The 20,966-nt window shown below is 40.5% G+C and overlaps 1 protein-coding gene and 1 long non-coding RNA gene across 2 annotated transcripts; one reads left to right on the forward strand and one right to left on the reverse strand.

Annotated features, from left to right (window-relative positions):
• Positions 1 to 989: 989 nt before the first annotated feature.
• Positions 990 to 4,093, reverse strand: LOC139907974 (uncharacterized). Its single transcript, XR_011784453.2, has 4 exons — positions 4,067 to 4,093; positions 3,303 to 3,604; positions 2,903 to 3,032; positions 990 to 2,651 (listed from the first exon to the last, which is right to left on the reverse strand). It is a non-coding gene; the product is annotated as an uncharacterized LOC139907974 (long non-coding RNA).
• Positions 4,094 to 4,176: 83 nt separating this feature from the next.
• Positions 4,177 to 20,817, forward strand: stx18 (syntaxin 18). Its single transcript, XM_071894467.2, has 11 exons — positions 4,177 to 4,357; positions 15,157 to 15,224; positions 16,811 to 16,926; positions 17,315 to 17,392; positions 17,588 to 17,654; positions 17,762 to 17,853; positions 18,190 to 18,281; positions 18,924 to 18,982; positions 19,526 to 19,595; positions 19,682 to 19,762; positions 19,974 to 20,817. The coding sequence occupies exons 1-11, from the start codon at positions 4,205 to 4,207 to the stop codon at positions 20,067 to 20,069; spliced, it is 972 nt and encodes a 323-aa protein (XP_071750568.1). The 5' UTR covers positions 4,177 to 4,204; the 3' UTR covers positions 20,070 to 20,817.
• Positions 20,818 to 20,966: the final 149 nt, after the last annotated feature.

A 20,966-nucleotide genomic window follows, 5' to 3' on the forward strand; every position in this document is an offset into this window, starting at 1 on the left:
CAGACCAGAAATCTGCATTGGACTCAAGTCTATTTCCTTGGACAAACATTTAATCCTTGAAAAGCCTATAGCTCCCTATTTGGCCAACAATTAAACATAGAAGACCTTAACAGGGCAGGCAGGAATCAGTGCTTGAGTCTCACTTCATAAGACATCTGCCATATTGGTGGCCCAAAATGATTTAATATGATAGTACAAACTTGCAACTGAGGCTATAGTTAAGTATTATTTCAACATCATATACTGCCTTCAAAATCGTAATAACAGAAGTATTTCATATATTGGACCTCTACTTCTAGGTCAAAATCCCTTTGGGCCAGGCTAGGAACAATTTGTTTTGAAAACATATGAAAAAAGTGAAAAAGTAATGATTTTTTTGTATCAGTGACAGTAGCCCACAATAATTGAACCAATACAAATCTGGGCAGAAAACATTGATAAGACTGGTGGCTACATACATCATAGTTGATATATAACATAACTTAACAGAGTGACGTTAAAATCTGTTACTCTACATAGCTTGAGTGAAACATGTATATACTGACATGTTTTACTAAGTTAGAAATTAATTTAGGTTTCCCCTCAAATATCCCTTAACTTCCAAATAAGCTGTGAATCTGAAGCCAACTTCTGGCACATTTTTTTTCAAGATGCAGTTCCAAACTTTTCAGTATACAGTACTTCAGAGTGACTCTTCTGTCTCTCAGTTTGCGGCTCTCTGGAGTGACATCATACAGTGATGTGAGACACCAGACAAGCTGAATTCATTCATTTTGACTGTCATGCAGTTTGTGAACAGAGTGAACTATATACTGTGGGGAGCAAAAGCAGAAGACTGGCTTTAAGCCACATTCTATAATATTGATATTGATGTTATGTTGGTATACACAGACAAAACAACCAATAATCTTCTAAAATCATAACCACAAAGACAATGACAAGCAAACCATGTTGGATAATTTTTTTTAACTTTTACATAAACCTCATAAATTACATCATAAATTAGAATGGGAGTCTGTGAGAACTACAGCAGACATGACATTAACTGATAACTATGTAAGGTAACTTTAGCAAAATAAAAAAGAATGTTTAAAAAAGACATCAATGATGAGTAGATACAATTAGAACATCAAACAATATTTCACATATAAATTAAATTACATTTTTAACAAACAGGTTTTCGTAGGCGCTCACATATTCTGTCATCATCCGACAGAATGCAGGTTTCTGAATATTGCTAGAAATATTTTCAAATGTAGTGAGACCTTAAGTGCTATGGATGCCTGGGGCAGAAAACTGGCCATGATGGCACATGCTAAAAGTACAATAGACTTTACTAAAGAGAAAAAAATCCCTTTAATATTGAAAACGACACGAGCGGTCGTAAACACAAGAACATTCTCGCTACAAGGTGCTCTACAGGGGGTTCCCACAGTCGGCTGGAAATCAAATTCAAGGACTTTAAAGCTCCTGTTTGGTGAAATTCAAGGACTCAAAATTGGCATGTTTTACAGTGAGAAGTGACATCGGTCAGACATAGACATTGTAGAGGCTTATTTTTTTTTACTCATGATCTTGTCAAGTCAAGAAATCCTGGTGAAATAATTTTAAATTGCTGCTCTAACACAAATCTCCACACAGGGTTTTCCTCAGGATGTGAAGAGATGATCCTTGGACAGAGAGAGCCGAGGCAAGTACTATCAAGGCTATCCTTTCATTTTCACAAACCTTTAAGACTTTATTTTTCTGAAATCCACAAACTTTCAAGGATTTTCAAGGCCCTTGGGATCCCTGTCTACAGATGTACAATAGAGACCGTACTCTCTTGTTGCATCACAGCCTCTGACCGCAGAGTCTTGCAAAGGCTTGTGAAAATCCTCCTCACTGCCGCCCACACAGGACATTTACAGTGAGCAGTGTGAGAGGAAGGCTCGCAGCATCATCAGCGACCCAACCCACACCAACCAGGGACTATTCGCTCCCTTGCCATCTGGCAAAATGATACCGCAGCATTCCACCTGGCATCAAAAGACCTGGGTCGTTTTCACCCCCGAGCCATAAGACTGCTGAACAGGACTCTCACAAACACACCCTGCTGAACTTTATTACACCCTACCCCCCTAACATCTCAGTTATCAACAATGATAATAAAAACATATTTTAAACAGACAAATCATCGTACTACTTCACTGAATTTTACCACGGTGCAATAGGTCTTCCTCCAGTTTTACTTTAGTCTTTTACGAACTGACCCTCCCATTTGCTTTTTCATCAGCTTAATTTTTAGAGTGTAATATTCCTCTTGCAGCTTGAGGACTGCCTCTTGTCTTCTGAGGACAGACATTTCCAAATCCATTCGCTCTTGCAGAGCTGTGCTTTGCACTGAGGATGTAGGAGTGCAGGGAGCAGCCAACTGTACTACAGGGCTAATAGGGACAGCAGTACAAGGACTATTAAAGTGTAGGCCAAGTGAACCTGGGCCATTAGTGAACGGAGTCATTTGGTGTGCTGCTGGAGAGGTAGATGGATCCACAAAGTGCTCTGAGTGTGTAGTTTGGGAAGCAGCATAAACAGGGAGCTCAAGCTCTGTCAGTGGATGTTTGACTGTGGATGTTTCACCTGCTGCATGGTTGAATTCATCTTTATCGCAGCTGAAATGGGAGGAAAAAATGGTACTTTCAGGATTTTATTTGATTTGGACACAAATTTGCATTTTTTGACTCATTTAATAAAGACATGCCCTGTTGCAACAATGCCACAAGATTGCCAGAAATTTAAGATCAAGATAAACTGCTTCAGCATGGTCTGGTTTCAGTTCTATATCTCAAATGAAAATGTGATGTGATTAATTATTATAGTCTAGGCCTGCAACTGCAGCCAAAGAATACAAATGTTTTCTTACCTTTGTTGAGTTTCCACGAGCTGTAAGATTGAAGGGTCTTTTCTGTCCTGCAGCAGCCTGTCTGAGAGGGCCATCACAGAAATCACTATTTGGGTCACATTACTGAACAGTTCAGGTGACAGGTCTTCATCTGTGAAGGAAAAGTCATGCAATGATGTACATGCTATGAAGTTTTGAATGAGTATCCCAGAGAGCACAATATGCTGAACAGTTGGCTAAGCCAAGTGTTAAATAGACCCTAATCTGGATCTGTTTATTTCTGTTTATTTTCCAAATGTAGCTTTCAGCAGCCAGCAGCGAGAGAAGTGAAGGCCTCGTCTAGTTTCACCCAAGTTAGATTGTAGATTTAATTGTAAACATGAACACTTCTTTGAACAATCAGACTGCACTTCTTTCTTACCTTTACCAAATTGCCTTTTCTGTCTTTTGATTTCTTCCCTCGACTTTGCCAGCAAATTTTCCCATTTTTTGTTACAATCAGAGACTGTGCGCTGAATATGTGGAAAAGCAGTGTTGATGGTTTGGGCTATCTCTTCCCATGCCTGTCTTTTATTCTGTATTGACACTCCAGTGCTGCACTTCCCTCTGATGATGTCTTTCCTTTCTTGCATTAACTGAGCAAGGAGGAGACATTCCTGGTCGGTCCAGTTAGGCCTTCGCCTTCTGCTAGACATTCCCTCCAGTAAAGGCAGGGGCATCGTCCTGAGAGAGAGAGAGAGAGAGAGAGAGAGAGAGAGAGAGAGAGAGAGAGAGAGAGAGAGAGAGAGAGAGAGAGAGAGAGAGAGAGAGAGAGAGAGAAATGTGTGAGAGAGAGCATAATTAACCTACACACAATTAGGGTTCCTTGATGAAAAATGCTTGTTACACCGGCATTCAATGTAGCAAATTAACAAACATGATTAAAAGTAAGTGTCCTGTTTAACATGACTATCTAGCTGCAAGTCTTCCACTATAGTGTTGTTTCGACTTAAGACATTATGCCTAAGACCTTTTTGAAAATTTAAGATTTTTCCTAAGAATAAGTGGGCCACGAACAAGTGACGCTTTCAGATACTTAAAAATGAATCAAAGCGATCATTAACTTGATACCAAGTCAACCGCTTGCAGAATATAAATACCATCAGGTATAATACACGCTATAATATAATAAATGCTGATAAAAACCTTAAGATAAAACGTAAGGCTTTCTCCGCCGTCTCAGGGAAAATCCACTCTGTCGCAGGATAATGACGTCTACACTGGTGACGTGTCAGTTTGTTTACAGTGGTCCGGCCGGGAGCTGTAGCACTCCGCTACACAGAAATGGCTGTTGATATAACTTTACTGTTCAAAGCCAGTGTCAAAACTGTAAAAACCAGAAACAAGGCTATAGGAGTTGGCTTTGATTCTACCAAAGACGAGATTTTCAAGAGGAGCAGACCCAAGAATGGATTCTCTCCTAAAGCGAAAGAGGTGGTAAGTGTTTTCCAAGCTAGCCAGCTAGGCTAGCTACTGCTGACACAAACTTCACGATTAGCCTTTTTTGTAGTCTGTGAATTAAGTTACCGTTAACATAAAAGCCAGAACACCAGGTTTTCTGAAATGTTGAACTCGTGTTATGTTTTAGAAACAATAGTACGCCTATGGCAGGTATGCAGGGAGCAATTCAAGCAACATTTGGTCGTTTGCTTAGTGTGTGTGATAGTCAGACTTATTCAAACATATTCAAACTTTCCCTAACCACGGAGTTACAATCTACCAAGGCGTGCGTTTAGTTCAGTGTGTTAGCAGCTGTAAGTGCATTAAAGACAGCTTCTCATAATTCATAATTAGCAAAGCCTATGTGAACCGTACACACGTAGGTCCCTGTACTGTATGCAGTATGAATGAAATGCTAGTCACGATGCTGCATGTAGGATCAGATTGTTGCAGCTCTAGTCAGTCTGTAGATCTGTTGATGCAGGAATCAGCTATATTTGACTCTTGATTCTTGCGGTGTTCTGCATTAGTCTTGTCTGTTGGTTGCAGCCTCCTGTAGAGACCCTGTTTATGCAGGGGCTTCAGCCCTTCGTCTTGCATAATTTGATATTATTTTACAATAATACTAGAGAGGCCTAAATAAGCACAGCGATAGTGCTAAATTTGCCCCCTGTGTTTGCAAGTCTTCATGTTTTAGACAGTAGAATTGATTCAGTAAGGATATAGTATCATGTGAAAGATAACTGTGAGATGATTCCATGTCTTCAAGGTGTGTGTCGTGGAGGTTTTTGGAGGCCTAATAGTCCTCAAACATAATTTTATATAATCTTACTCGATTTCAAGAAACAATTGCAAAACCTCATTCAGGAGTAATATTTGAGCCCATGTTCTTTGCCATGTAAAGACCAGAATAATTACCAGAAGAATGCAGTTGTATGTGAAGTACCTTTTAAAAAAACTCAGCACACTCTGTGTCTACTCTGTATTTAGGCCTATTTTTCATGTACAAGAATGAGACTGTACATGGAACTACCTTTGCAAATCGCTTCCCAGTCTACACTGCGTTTATTTTATCTGTCATCATTTCATTTTCTCATAGTACCTTTAACTTCCTTTAAATTGTTATCAAGCCTATACAGTGGACAGTCAAAAAAGTTTGGATCATGTCAGTCAAACTCTAACCACAGACTTACAACCACACAGTGACAAAATTGAGTTTTCAACAGGATGTCTTACCTCTGGTGTCGGTTTTCAGTCAGGAAAAGAGTCACCTTCGAAGATCTGTTGTCATCCAGGTCATGGCACCAAATTGTTGAGGAAACCAGCGCTCAGCTCTAGTTTGATGTGTCCATGTGTACAGCTTCTTTATTGCATACATGCATGGGTCAGCATAGAGAGTCAGATCATGTGTAACAAAGTATAGCTGCACACTGCACACAGAAGTGCAGCAAACAAGTTCCTGGCTACTTTGACTTGACGCAGAGATAACTTGCAGCAGGGAGTAAGTGGGAGACCGGTATAAACTAGAACAAAGGAAAGATGTGCAAGTCTCTAATTGGCTGGTTTAAGATAAGGCTAAGGTAAGATGAGACAAAGGTCAGTATTGTCAAACAGGACAAGAGATGATGGTCATCCTCTAGCAGGGTAACATGAACACAAAACAATAAATGATCATGAAAGATGGTTGTATAGATGATTATACAAGTGGTTGAAAGTGATTAATGATCATAAGAGGAAATAAATGCTTAGGCCTATATATGAGGCAAATGGTGATCATTAAGAAATTGTTACTTATTCTCTCACAACATGACTTGACATTCAGGTCAATTTTTTCCCAGGTTTTTCAAAATGACTTTGAGATAATGTGTTCTCCTTCAGACAACTCTAAATTGTAATTCAGACATGATAAAAACAACTGAGTAATGATGGCACTGCTTTCATGCTTGTTATGATTATTATTGGGCACTGCTGTTTTGGTGTGGATCAAACCCTGTACATCTTTCCACCTTCTGTCCCTTAAACAGAGCTGCCTCTGTACAAATCATAAATAAAGACTGCGATGTATGATAGCAACACTCCATAAGCCTATCAAATATGCGTAATAATAGCTGAGTAGCCTACATGTTTTTCATAATGACTTTATTGCATTTCACTGTAAGTGCCATATAAATCTGGTGTATATGACACTGATATTACGCATAATTGCTGAGATTTGTTACAGCTTAGGCAAAACTCTGTGGGACAATTTTATAAGAGAATAAGAAATTCTCTGCATACTTTACTTTCATGATGCATATTTTACTTAGGGCATCATGCCCTAACCATGGCCATCATTCTGGCCAGTGAGGCTAGAACTTTCTCAACTTTCTCAGACTCTTTTCATATTCTCTGTCCCTCTCCCTCATCTGTTCCTCTGATGTCTATTTGTTTGGCACAGATTTCTTTCTTCTAGTACCTAGCCAGCAGATGGTGGCATGACAGAGCAGCTAGTCGTGCATTGTGCGCGAAAGACGCAGCTCGTCTGTATGGAGCCACCGTGAACACACTCACAGGCAGCGTTAATGTTGCTACATGGTGCAAACCCCGTTGTTGGTGTGCTGCATGCTTGATTTCAAGGAGGAAACGTCATTCTTTCATATCATTTCACAACAAACAAAATCTATGTTTTTTTGATCATTTATTCCTCCAAATGAAATTGTATAGCATCAAGAGTAGAGAAGAGTGGAGTTACAAATCTTGCTGATGTTAACTGTCTACCTGAGTGGGTGTAAACGTGATTTCTCTTCTGGTTCATTCTTTTTTCTTCCCCTCTTGAGCTAAACTCCGATTGGCTATTTCCAGTGTCACTCTCAGATTTCAGTCTTGGTGAGTCTTGTACCACTTCACACCATAGACTGTAAAAAAAGAGCTTCACACTACACAAGCCTGAACAGACTTGGCCCGACAAACTCAAACACGTTGGAAAATATCTCGTCATGCCAAATGGCCAGAGTCAGCAGTCTTGAGGCGGTTCACACTACAGGATGATCTGTGCCAACCGTCGGGCCCTAGTCCCCCCCCCCCCCCCCCCCTCCACTCCCGACTAGCCCAATCAGGCTTACAATCAGCATTAAAATCCCCTTGTGTGACCTAGGCTGATGTTTAATTAGTTCAAGAAATTTGAAGGAAAGAGTGTAAGGAGACATCACCACAGATTGGCAATAGGAGAGAGACCACTGGCCAGTAAAAGGCTCAGCTCCATGGCATACAGTGTTGCTGTGCAGCCAGAGGTCATTGGCCTAACGTGAATATCATGAACACAAACCCCTTCAAAGGCACCTTGAAGAACCATTCTGTGTTTCCCTAGGGGAGTCAGGACTTTTAAGCTGTACCTGATGTCTCCACCATCGGTCTGAGACATAAGCCCAGTCACAGCAGCTCTGCACAACCGGGCTTTTGTTATGTTCTGTGCACCCCTGTTGCATTGATATTAGAAATGGTGGTTTAATAAAAGCAGGGGTGCTGATTCAAAGAAACTCAAACCTATCCTGTGGTGCCTGCCCTCTACTCTCCTCCCCCCTACCGCTGCCTCCCCTGCGCTGCAGATATCATCTCCAAACATCTCAGTGAACCAGCGTTTGGAGAAATTGAAATTGGGAGTTTGGAATGTCCTGACTGCTTACAGTTATGTTGTGGTTTTCACCCACCTCTCCCCCCAACTCTGTCCATTCTTCTCTCTGTACAACTTGAGATAGGCAGCATTTTTTTTGTGCAAGCCCTCTCTTCGCATGTATGATTCCATAAACATGCTGCAATAACATTTTCTTTCGGCTCTCGAACAATTTCTTGGGGAAAGCCGATCCTCCCAAGAGCCAGTGATTAAAGGTGGAAGATCAAAACAGAGAAAATATTAAATTAGGTCCCCAGTAACAATGTTGACGGCCGGCACCTAATGCACAACAGATGTGGGTGCCCTTCAAGACATGCATAACTCTCTCCAAGTTCCCACTGAAGCTCCACAAAAATAGAAGAAAAAAAAACATCAAAGTGTACAAATATAAAGTGGTCATATGAGGCTTTTTCCACTCAAAATGTAGCCCAGTGAGCAGGGAAATGTAACATCTTTAGAAGCAATGCAAAAAAGGCTTGATTGACTAATAAGAGGGCCGGTGTTTGCAGGGTGTGGTTTGGTCAGGGGAATCTTTTACCTCATAGGGGTCGGTTTGGGGCACTGTGATCTCCATTTCACCGCTCACCTCCTCTCTCTCCACAGCATGCTGCCCTTCTCGTGTTTAAATGGAGGAGGTCACCCCAAAATTGTTAAATTGTGTGTAGAAAATAGCGCTTGGCACCCCACTGTGCCTTCAGCAGTGGTATTCCTAAATTGGCTCCTTCTCACAGTGTTTTCTTTGAAACCCTGAAAAGTGTGGCCATCAGCCAGCACTTAAAAGTATGTGCTGTTAGTGGGGTTCTTCCATACAGAAAGCTTCAAATGGAAATGATAAGCTCATGTATTCTCAAAACATTGAGTTTGAATTTGAAGACTCTGGTTAATTTGATTTTTTTTTTTTTATGATGGTAAACTTTGCAAGTCCGAAAAAATGTTAAAAATGATTCTATAACACTCAAAATTTGATTGAAATTGCCTAACCATGGGGAATTATTCTAATCGCACAGGCCCAAATAATGTCGAAAATTATGAAGTTGGAAATTAAATATGTTCCTATTGAGTTACATTGGGATAGAATGTAAAACGTGGATAAATAATGGACACACCAGTAATTTTAGAGTTGGAACAGTGAATTGACAGCTAAGGTTTGTAGGTTAATTCTTGTTCTTGTTTGTTTTCCCGTGTTCCTGTGGGTATTGGCATTCAGGTGAAACTGGAAAGCATTTGTGGATTTTTAGCACTCATGTTTAACAAGTCATGTCGGGCAGATGGCGTACAGTCACCACAGCAGCAATCAGATGCTATACAGCAATGTCATTTATGAGTGGTCATAAATGTCAACCACTTAGGGTAACGTGTACAGCTGTGGAAATCGTGCTTTACGTCTGAAATGTTTTGCCAGGCACGTCCTTGATTTCTGAAGTTACTGTCAATCATGTCCTCTAGCAGAAGTTTATATTTATGGTTAAAAGCCTAAATAGCTAATAATAGCCTACTTGAAAGATTGAAGAAATACCCCAAACTACATAAACCCCACAAATATTTCTAAGAATCAGGTCAAACAAGACTACTTTCATTCATTCATAAATGAAATAATAAATCCAGACCTTGTGGTACTACAGTAAAACCCTCACGAGACCCTCAGCTACATAGACTTTGGTGTAGATTCTAGTTAAAGCCTCATCTTAGTGAGAACTGTATGTGAGTGTGTATAATCAATAATTTGTTGCACTTCCAGTTATAAAAGGAGTGCTACTTTTGGTAGAAAAAAAGGGGAATAATCTTTCCATTACACAGACAGTTAAAATAACTTTTCCTTTTTTTCTCTGTGAGTGTCCACTCACCAAGTCACAAACTAGAACGACACGTAGTTAACAGGAGATTGAGGAGAAGTCAGCTTCACATGCACAAGTACAAGCATCTAGGCCGAGGCTATACTGAGGCTGTACGTTTGCCATGGGGTTGTGATTTGCAGGGATCACCCTGAGCTCAATGTGCTGCTAAATGGTCTCTTTACCAGTTGGCCTAATCTCTGCACTGTTTTCTCATGAAGGCCAGGCAAATTGAATTTTGAGGCATCTGCTATCAGGGCTAAGCACAATTAGATTTTTTTCCCCCCGTGCAACAAAAGATGTTATTGCACATTTCATAAAAATGAAAATAAATGAGGAATAAGTGGTGAAACACAGATCTGCAGATGGATGTCAAACTCTGAATCATGAGATGGGCACCAGATACTCTGCAGACTAAACAGTTTAACTGGAACAAACTAGAGCTTAGCTGCATAGACACATAGACTAGGCTTCATTTAAAGCCAATGTGTGGATTGATTACTGCAGTAGCTGCAGACAATTTTTTTTTTTTTTAGACAAATCTAAATTATTGTGGACAAATCTAAATTATTGTGAAATAATTGATTAGGCCTAGGGTATATTTGCAATCACTGAAATACTACCAATACAATTTAGGCTGCAATCTGAACAAAATGAGCTTTCACTTTGAAGCACTTAAAAATACAGGGACTCTTAATCATGACAGACATGCAATTAAAATCTGCTTGGAAAGGTGACAACTGTAAAGACAGTAGTGTTTCTTTTATACTAGATTAAGAATAGATGTTAGCTGAGTAATGCATGTGCTATAAAGTGCATATTGTTATTTTACTTTGTTATTGAATGCCTCAAGTGAAGCTAAAGCAGACACTAGTGCTGTTTAAATAACCAACAATCAACATAATGTTTTGGCCTCTTAGTTGTGGTCAGCATTCAACCTCTAGATGAAAGGCATTGTTTAAGGCAAAGGTCAAAAGAAAAAGTTGGCTTCAAAGCCAGACGCAGTTAGTCTGGTGGCTTGCCTTAGAGGTACAGACTCCCCAAGTCTTGTTTCCTCTGCTTTCAATGAGGCTTGAGTATTGCAATATTGTTAGCATCCGTGAGTCCAAAGAGAGAGTTTTCCCTAACAGCTAAAAAGTCTTTGCTGTCCAGGCATACACATTGCTTATAGCTGCTTTCTCCAGTGTCTCAAAGGATGTGGCTTTGTGCAAACCAGAATAAACCAGAAATCAATCATGCTGTTTCAAATTGGTGACCTGAAGAACTTACTACATGCAACATGATTTTGTTTTTCATCTTTTTGAAACCAAACGTGAAATTTAGAATCAAGAGAGAATGGGTATTCCCCTATCCAAAGGTCCTTGCTGTTGCCAAAACCCAAAACCAAACAAATTTACAAAAAGTATCCCACAATTTACAATCAGTGATATAGGGAGGGAAAGTTGTCATGTCACCTCCTGTTGTTTGCGTTCAAATCTGGCCATTGGAATGAATTGAATGGTTTGCACATTTCATATTACACATCACGAGGTGCGGTTACACCTCTATCTCCTGTGAAATTGATTGTTATCCTAGCGTTTTAAATTATCTCGTGGCATTGTGGCAAAATGCAATAGTATAGTTTTCATTGAGATTTTTCAAAACAGACTACAAAGCCAGTCGCGCCGATCATGTCACTGCCACAGTCCACTGCAGTGATCTCCAGCAGCGGGGCATTTACAAATTCTGATTGGCAAAGATGGCATCATTAGCTGGCTTGTCAAATACTTTGGATTTGTATGGGAGTACGTACATACATGCATACATATATTACATACATATATGGGAACAACCCGGCATGAAGCACTGCACCATCTTGATTGCTCTCCCTCGTTTCAGTGTTGTGACACGGTCATACAATGCAGTAGCAAGGCTGTGGGTGTAGTTCTTCTGTACAAGTATCTGTATACTGTTATACCTTTGCAAAAAATTGTTTAATCTCATAGCTGATGTGCCTTAGTATCGCAAAATGAATGATAGCTGTTACTAATTTATAATCAATTATTAAAAATCTGCCTATGGGAAAATGAAAGGTGATTTTTTTATTTGAACAACCAGCAGATGGTGTAAGTTGCCACTTTCCCTCCTTATACGTTAGGACATTTTGTATCCATGGTTACTTGCTTAATCAAAAATTAACAAACAATAAGGCAACATACAATTGCTGCCAACTATCTGTTTCAGTCCAAATAAATTCTCCAGTAAAAATCAAAACACATTAATACAGCTTTAAAATATATCAAAATAGATCAAAGGCCCTCAACATACGTATTCTTAAAAGTCTTGTTTGATGGTGCCATTTGTTTGTTTATTGTGCTGACTGACTGCAGCATCCTAACTCCAAATGCACATAAACAAAAAAAGACAAAAGTGAAGCCATTAGAGAGACAGACATAAACATGATAATAAAATCAACATGTGGCGTAGTCTTCTCCTCTAAAGCATCCTTTCTGTAGCAGGCCCACACATCTAACAGCAAACTGGCATGGCTTCAGTATGGATAGCCCTTGGTCAGGGCACACAGTGACTTAAACCATGGCAGGGCAGTCATTATCAAATTCTGTCAGTTACCTGGATTTAACAAAACAAAGAGCCGGCCAAGCTCTTTAGAAATCTGCTAGCTAAGCCTTTTCTCTTTTCTTCCTCATAATAATCCCCCCTGATGGTTTGTTTGGGCTCAGCCGGGGCTGGAGGGAAGCAGGGGGAAGGAGAAAGTGAGGAGGTAAAGTGGGGGTCCTTGATGATGACGAGATTAGATGTAGCCCGGCAGACTGTCTCCTTCTGCCTTCACTTCAAGCTCTCCCTCACACACACGTACACAGTTGCACGTATGTGTACACACACACACACACACACACACACACACACACACGGTGAGCCACAAGCACAAGGCCACCCCCTTCCTCATTGTTGAGGAATTACTTGCTCTTTAGAGTCTTAAGTTACAAGAGCAATTGATCCCACTGACCCCCTGCAAACCCTTGAGGTTGTGCTGGGAATCTGAGCTCCAATGTATACACACAGGAGACAGCTCAACCCCCAGAGCAGCACTCTCGACACCCCCCACACCCCCCACCTCACCCCCACCACCCCCTCTCCACTCATTTGCACTCTGATTCAGCACGTTTCAATACTGTGGGTTTAGCACTGCCTGCTGGTCAAGGAGAGGTAGTTCATGAATGCATTTCTGTAGTGAGCTATACCTTGTACATAAATAAGCTTATAGCCAAGCGCTAATTGCAAGCAGAAAATATAGTTTAGAGTAGAAGATAAATTAGTCATGCCGTGTCAGAGATTAAATTCTTCGTGGCAGGCCTTCGAAAACTGAAAATTACTGAAACTCCCAAATTTTCTCCCACAGGGGTTTTCCAGGCTTATAAATAGCAACATTGCCTGTGGAGCTGGTTTTCCTTGAGGATGGGGAGTTGAAGGCTTTATCAGATCATATCATGACAGTCTTTAAATCAGCCTAGTCCTTTAGGATCCGAAGGCACGACCCATGGCAGGAAGACACTGTTCAAATACATTCACACACATTTTGTAGATGACATTAAATATATCATATCTTATTTATGGGTTTTGCATATTTCAAATTTTCATTTAGGACATGAGAACTAACAATCTTCCAATGTTAGGCTACCTTTACTTGTTTCAACAATCAGAATGACCAAGTCATTATTGAAGATAGGCTATAGATAAATAGGCTGTATTCTTATCACAAGAACTCTTTAACTCTTTTAAATTTTAGTTACATCAGCACAATTTAAATTAAATTAACTGACAAATAACATATTAATATATTATTTCAATATAAAACTTGCAAACTGACAATAAATTTGCCAAAAGATTGCAATGATAATGTCATGACTGTAAGATACATACTTCAATGACTGCAGTTTCATTGCTGGGAGTAAACATTTTTGACAAACTATTTTTTAAAGATAACCTTTTACTTTCCAACACCAGACCTCCTATAGGACACTATAAGAAAATGTTATTTATTGGAGCTTTTATGGCTGTGGGCAGGGAAAACCTTACCCATCTACCAATAAGTGTCTAATATAAGACACACTCAGGAGCTCTCTTTGGAGTTTTGTCTTAGATCCACAGAGACTCTACACAACGCAGACAAGGTTTTTTTTTTTTTTTTTAAGTCTTTCAACCACTAGAAAGGTTCTCTTCTCTCCTGACTCCTCACCAAGCTCAAGCGCTCTGAACAACAATTAACTGTTGACCTCAAATAATTGTATTATTACAAGGGTCGATCAGCCTTTGCCTGAGCTAGCATATGCCCCAAAGCAGCGTCACACATCACTGAATCACTTTCCGAGCCAGAGGAGGAGGTCTAGGTTTCTAACAAATTGCTTGGCTCTGTTTATCTTGACACCTTCTTTCAACAGTGAGAAACTTGTCATCTTTCAAACGTCAACGAAACCGTTTTTAGGTCGCCGTGACGCTAGGAAGGGATTTTTTAGAGACATTATTAGATGGCTGGGGCCAGGTTACGCCTTACAGCCGAGGCAATTTGATAATTGGGGTTGTTAGACTGAAAAGGCTGAAGGTCGAAGACAGCGTCGTTATGCTATCAAAATAATCTCCCACGCTCAGAGGTCTCTGTCACAGTCAAACCCATTGTGTCACTTTTCAATCCTTTGCTTGTCTGACTTCTGTCTTCTTCTGCATCTAACAGACCCCGCTGTGTGAATGTCCACACACACCTCTAGCCTGCCAGCACAACTCTGTGGACAGGGAAGCAATTTGGCCTTTTTCAATGTTTGACTGAATTACAGGAGCAAATATTGGATTGAACCGAGTTTCCTCTGGTTTCCCTGTGCACACACACACTTGGACATTTTCTCAGTGATAAATAGTAACAGATCATGAATTTAAGGCTTATTAGAGATTGCTCTGTCAGAGCTCTGTATAGAGAAGCTCATGGTTTTATTTATGAGAGCTGTTTGACGAGGAAATTGCAAGTTTGATTTTGGTATGTCTCGGAGTAAATTAATTGTCAAAGGTAAACATTGAGAATACACAGAGATAGATCGACATTGGTCGTCTGTCACAGTCAATAAATACTAAATCACACATTTACTCTGGCTCTGCGTAAAGGTAGTAGGGAGAAAATAGTTTCCTGGTACACTTCTAAAAACTCTTTCTTAAACCATGTTGACATGGCGAAAATACTGAAGGACGAACTGAGGCACAGCATTTAAAGAGACTCATTGACATGGAGGTAATGATGTCTAGTAATGTATCTTCTCACTTCTTGGCAGATCACCAACATCACCAAACTCAAAGACTTTCTACTACAACACAGGAAAGATTATGTGAACGCCGGAAGGTAAGCCGCTCCAAACACTTTTTCAACGTGGAACTGTGTTTTTTGTTGTTTTTTTTCCCTGTGGATTACTAGATTACTAGACTATGCAACAATCCACCAATACAAACACAACAGTAAAACACTGCAAGGCTGTAGAGAAAGGTGTTGTAGGGCTTCTGATGAATAGTTTGATTCTGACACAATTCAGATGAGGTCAGGAGTTGGAGCTGATTTGATAGGACAGTCAAATGTATGACTGCAGGGTATGTGTGTGTGAGTGTGTGTGTGTGTGTGTGCCTGAGTCAGTGTTACGGGGGCCGGCTGCTGGCACAAGGTCAGCAGCGAGTAGGGTGGTCTATAGCAGCAGGCTCCAGTGTAATTGTCTGGAATAATTGAGCTGCAACCAAGTGAAGAGCAAATCACGCCCTGGGACTAATCCAGGCCTTCCTCTCTCCAAGGCCCCTCTGTGTTTGTAGGTGTGGGTGTGTACATGGGTGTGTGGAGCAGCCTATGTTTTGTTAAGTTGATAACACTTCAACAGAACACATTAAGTAAACACTGTATGGGTGGAGTGGACTGTTCTTTAGTGGTGGGAAAAGGCATCAAGCTCCCATCGGTGGTATATTTAAAACTCTTCTACCTTCAGCCTCTCCGTTAGCTGTTCCTGTCTTCTAGTTTTCTCATCAATTTTCTGTTTTTCTACATACTTTCTTGCTTTGCCCAACAGAATAATTATGGACTATCGATTGCAATTGAATTTAATTCAAAATGTTTATAAAATCAGTGTAGTTGGTCATATCATTTCAGTCAAAGTATGGCTAAGGTCAAAATAAAAGCCAGCAATAAGGCTTCTCAGTGATGGTGGCTGTGTAATAGTGTAATAGAATATTATTTGGCATTTTCGATGCAACTGGGCAGTTTCCAAGATAACTTGTACACAAAGTTCTCTCAGTTTGTCTTGACCACAACTTAACATGCTACCCATTACAAAAAGAAACATTACTCCCAGTAAGTTGCCACAAGTATGATAAAAGGATGACATTTGTTCAGCTTCAATTACATTTCATCTCTGCATCTTCATTTTTTTTTATCACCACTCTCTCACAAACTTTAATCAAATACCATCCTTGAACACTTGGCTAGCAATGTCACCAAGACACACACCCCCACCATTCAACTCACAAACCCTTATTTTATTCTATTTTTATTTTTTCAGCATTATTTTCATTTCACTGGTTGATGTTAATACTGATTTGATTTTGCCTTGTACATTTTGTAATGATTTGCTTGATTTCATGCCAGAAAATCCACCTTCACACCAGTACAGAAACATCACTACTGTCTCTGTGCTGGGACTCGATGTTGGTGTTTTCTTTGTTTCACCAAACCCTGTATGTTCATAGTTGGGAAGTGTCATTGTGCCTCAGAAGTCCAGCAGAGGGAGACATTAAGGCTCAACTGCATGGAAGTGAGCGAGGATGAATGCCATCATGAACAGTATTGAAATAAAACATTGCCTAAAGAGTCTTTCCTGTCTGACCACAATGTTAGCATAGGTAAAACTCCTCTTCTGATACATGCTCTAAAGTGTGTGATGTGTTTTACAGTCTCATCTCGTCAGACCTCACCCGCATGACAGACAACGAACGAGACCAGATTGACCAAGATGCTCAGATCTTCATGAGAACCTGCTCTGAAGCCATCAAGCAGCTACGCAATGAAGGTGTGTATAATTATGTGCACTATATTTGCTCTGTTTTTCAAATAGTAATGGAGAAAAACACAGAAAACACGCACATCCGAATCCTCATTCACAGGTGGCGGACAAAGAAAAATTAAGTAAATAAAAGCAAATAAAGTCTGAACTCTATCCAGTGCTCCCACGCTGTATTGATTAACACCTACACTGCTGTACTTTTCATCAGACGAAGACGCTCGAAGCGTAGGCGTTAATAAATACACCATGGGAGCATCAGACAGTGTGCAGAGTTCATTATTTGCTTTGATTTACAAATAATAATGGAAATGGAAAGTACACAGCCTTGCTGGCATTGTCTTGCATATACAATATATGTATGAATAAATGTGTTCGCTATTGTTGTCTCCCCCAGCTGAGAAGCAGGTGACATCAGCCCAGATAAAGGAGCACAGGGGGGCAGTGCTGGACCTCATTGAAATGTATCTGAAGGGTGAGTTTATGCCACTCGTCACAATTCAGACAAGACTAAGTGAGGAATAGGTGAATATGTGCCTAGCAGGATGGTGGAATTGGTTCAACATGAGCTGTACACATACTACATTGTAGATCCCTGATTCACTGAATTTATATTTTAGGAAATATGATTGCATGGTAACAGCAGGTGCATCTTTTGATTGTTTTTCAGGAGTATGTAAGCTGTACTCAGAGCAGAGGGCAATTAGAGTCAAGAGAGTGGTGGACAAGAAGAGACTGTGAGTACTCACAACGATCAACATCTATGCGTACCTTCTTCACAGTTCTTATTATCACATATTAGAGCTGTAACAACCTAAAAGCCTGTGTGATAACGTGGTGTCAGGTCGAGGCTGGAACCAGAGCACCACAGTAAGGTGGAGAAGAACCCGCAGGTGGAGCCCACAGAGGAGAAGGCTGCCAAAGAGGAGAGTGCCGGTAGGTTAGCAAGGCCAGTATGGACAGAACATCTAGTCCCAGTCAGTGCTTTAGTGTTGGAGTGCTTTTTAATAATGTCTTTTCTCACTCAGTCTATTATGGTGAAATGAAAAGGTGTTTACAATGGGAATCCGTCTGTGCTCCTTACTTTAACAGCAGTGTTGTAGTTTGAATGGTTACGTGGTTCCTCTCAAACAGCGAGTGACTAAATGAGTGATTCAGATGACCAAAGTGAATAATGGAGTGAGTGTTGAAGGAACTGCTATGAGTGTTGATGTTTTTGGTGGAAGCGTGATGACTGTAAGGCCTCTGCTTTGTCCTTTTCTGTCCCTGTAGAGAGGAGTGTGTCAGAGGTCCTGGACAACAGTGTCAACCTGTGGGAGGAGGGCCGGATGGAGGACGAGCTCTCTCCTGAGGAGATCCAGATGGTGCGGGACCGCAGCGTTCATCATGCATGATAGATAGCTGTTTGATTCAGATGTGTCCCGTCTACTCCACTAACAGGAGCTTACAACATGTTGTGTAACTGTACATAGAGGATGTCTTATATGGGATGTACAGTAGAACCTTGCTTAACTGAATCCCTCGAGAATGGAGGTTGTTAGGGAGAATAAAATATTTAGAATGTAGTGAAACTTCAAAATGTGAAATGTGCAGGCTTTCTGAAATGTGCTGTACAGTCTAATTTGGACTAGAGGGATTTGTCGAGATGGACATTACAAAAATGAATCAGTGGAGTATGTTCTCACATTAGCACACATTTTAGCTAATTTTATCTTTTTGTTAGAGTGACCCCTATGGAGGTTTGGGGTTCAGATAATAGAGGCTCTATAAGAACATGCAGTATATTCCAAGCACAGATTGTATAGTATTGCCATATGGCATCTTGCTAGATTTAAGCAATAAACCATGAGAAGATGCTTTAAAGTCATTATTATTTTACAACAGCTTCCAACTTGACTCAGCAAATCAAAACTAGGCTGGAATTATCAATTTTTTGTCTTGGTAAATGTTTGATATCTACATATATGTTTGATGATGATGTTTTAGTTTTGTGTCTTTCTGTCTAGTTTGAGCAGGAAAACCAGAGGTTGGTCAGTGAGATGAGCAGCCTGGTGGATGAAGTTAGGTAAGTTTCCCTCACCACTATTATTACTTTACCCTTTAGCAAGCCCAATCTGGACAGCATTAGTGTTACCAGAGGTCAGTAATTAGATTTTGTCCACACACATCAGCACATCATTTCAGTCTGGACTGTAATCTAATTCACTGGGGACCACGGTAATCCAGGGACAGTCCCATGCGACAGTGTTACACAATAGCACTTCCCTTTTTTAAATGTTTGGCCCTTGTGATCAAAATGTCAGGTGAGCAAGACAATAATCGCATGAAACACCAGATGGCGATCCAGACGGGATTAAAATGACCCCAGGACATCAGAGTTAACTCAACGTACTGTAGGCATTTGCAGACAACATTTTTACCAGGATAGCCAGAGAAAATCACTGACATGTTTGTTCCGGATGGCATAAAATTCCTGTCGTCTGGAGGCAATAATTACCAACCACCAGACCTGCCCCGGTAATACTAATGCCATCTGGAGAGGGCTTAAGAATGCCAGGCACACTACTTTTGATGTGATATATTCACGCTTGCCTTCCATGTCCTCCAGGCAAATCGAGGGGAAGGTTGTGGAGATCTCTCGCCTCCAGGAGATCTTTGCCGAGAAAGTCCTTCAGCAAGTGAGTTGAGTTCCGTACATCACCTCAGTCCAGAATCTACAACTTGTTGTACATCAAATTAATTGCTGTGTGTTGTCCCTTGACAGGAAACGGAGATAGATAGTATTCACCAGCTGGTTGTGGGAGCTACAGAGAATGTCAAAGAAGGCAATGAGGATATACGAGAGGTAACATTCACCAAATTGAAGCAACCAGCCCCTGGCTATTTATCTATTTTGTATATGTAATTTATATATTATGCTGTTCTTTGCTAGATGTTTCACTCGGCCAACATTATTTTGCCTGCATTCATATACTGTATAACCCATCATACCTTAATACAGCTGTAAACTGTTGTCACTTTACTCTTTGATTCTGTACCTCTCCTTCTATCACAAGGCCATCAAAAACAACGCCGGCTTCCGAGTGTGGATCCTCTTCTTCCTGGTCATGTGCTCTTTCTCTCTTCTCTTCCTGGACTGGTATGATAGCTAACGCCTGTAAACTGCCAGCTTGGACTCTATGCCACTGGAAGTGACATCTGTCTGGCCTTGGCACATACTGGTTATCACAAAGAAGTACTGAACACGCTCCGACAGAAGGCACCATTCAGCACGCTGGACCGGGTGGAACATCTCCAAGTGTTCTCCAGGAAGATTCTGTGTTTCAAGTCATGTCAGCTCGTCCCTCCCTGATCCTAACTATTTAACGTTCCTCATCGTGGCCCAGCGCTTTCTGGGCAGCTTCCATGTACAAGAGCACTTCATCCACTGGAGGCCGGCTTGTGAACACGTCCTGTGCAGTGAAGCATGCTGTTAGCTTTGTATAAAGTGCTCTGTCCACTTTAACTGTGTGTATGGATGGACAATCAGAGTCTTTCTACCACTAAAATGTCTGATAATGGTTTGATTGACAGCAGCTATTCTCGTCTGTGACTGAAAAACAGAAATACTGGTTTCTGTTGATCTCTTAATCTGCTTGTAATTGACTTCAATGCACTAGAGGATACTGTGTAGACTGCGATATGTTGACAGAAATGGTTTTTGAAGACTTTGCAGTCTCATGTATTTAAACGGACTGTAAACTTGTGTCGCTCAATTGCTAATACATTATATTTGACTGCCGAACCCTGAGAATGTTTTCTTTTCCAAGCAGTTATGAGCAGCAGAGCAGTTTATTTGATGTCTATCACAGTGCAACTATACTGACACACCACTCAAATTCTATTAAAAAAAAAGCAATACTCTCAATTAAATTTAGCATTTTATCTTCATTCTTTTCTTCAGAATTACAGGATATGACTTGATAACAGTTAATCCATTTCACATTTACATCAAGGCCCTAATATCACCAGATAACATTAAGATTACCAGAAAGCCACGGCTTGCCTTT

Source organism: Centroberyx gerrardi, chromosome 5, assembly GCF_048128805.1.
Source record: "Centroberyx gerrardi isolate f3 chromosome 5, fCenGer3.hap1.cur.20231027, whole genome shotgun sequence".
In the NCBI taxonomy this organism is placed as follows: Eukaryota; Metazoa; Chordata; class Actinopteri; order Beryciformes; family Berycidae; genus Centroberyx; species Centroberyx gerrardi.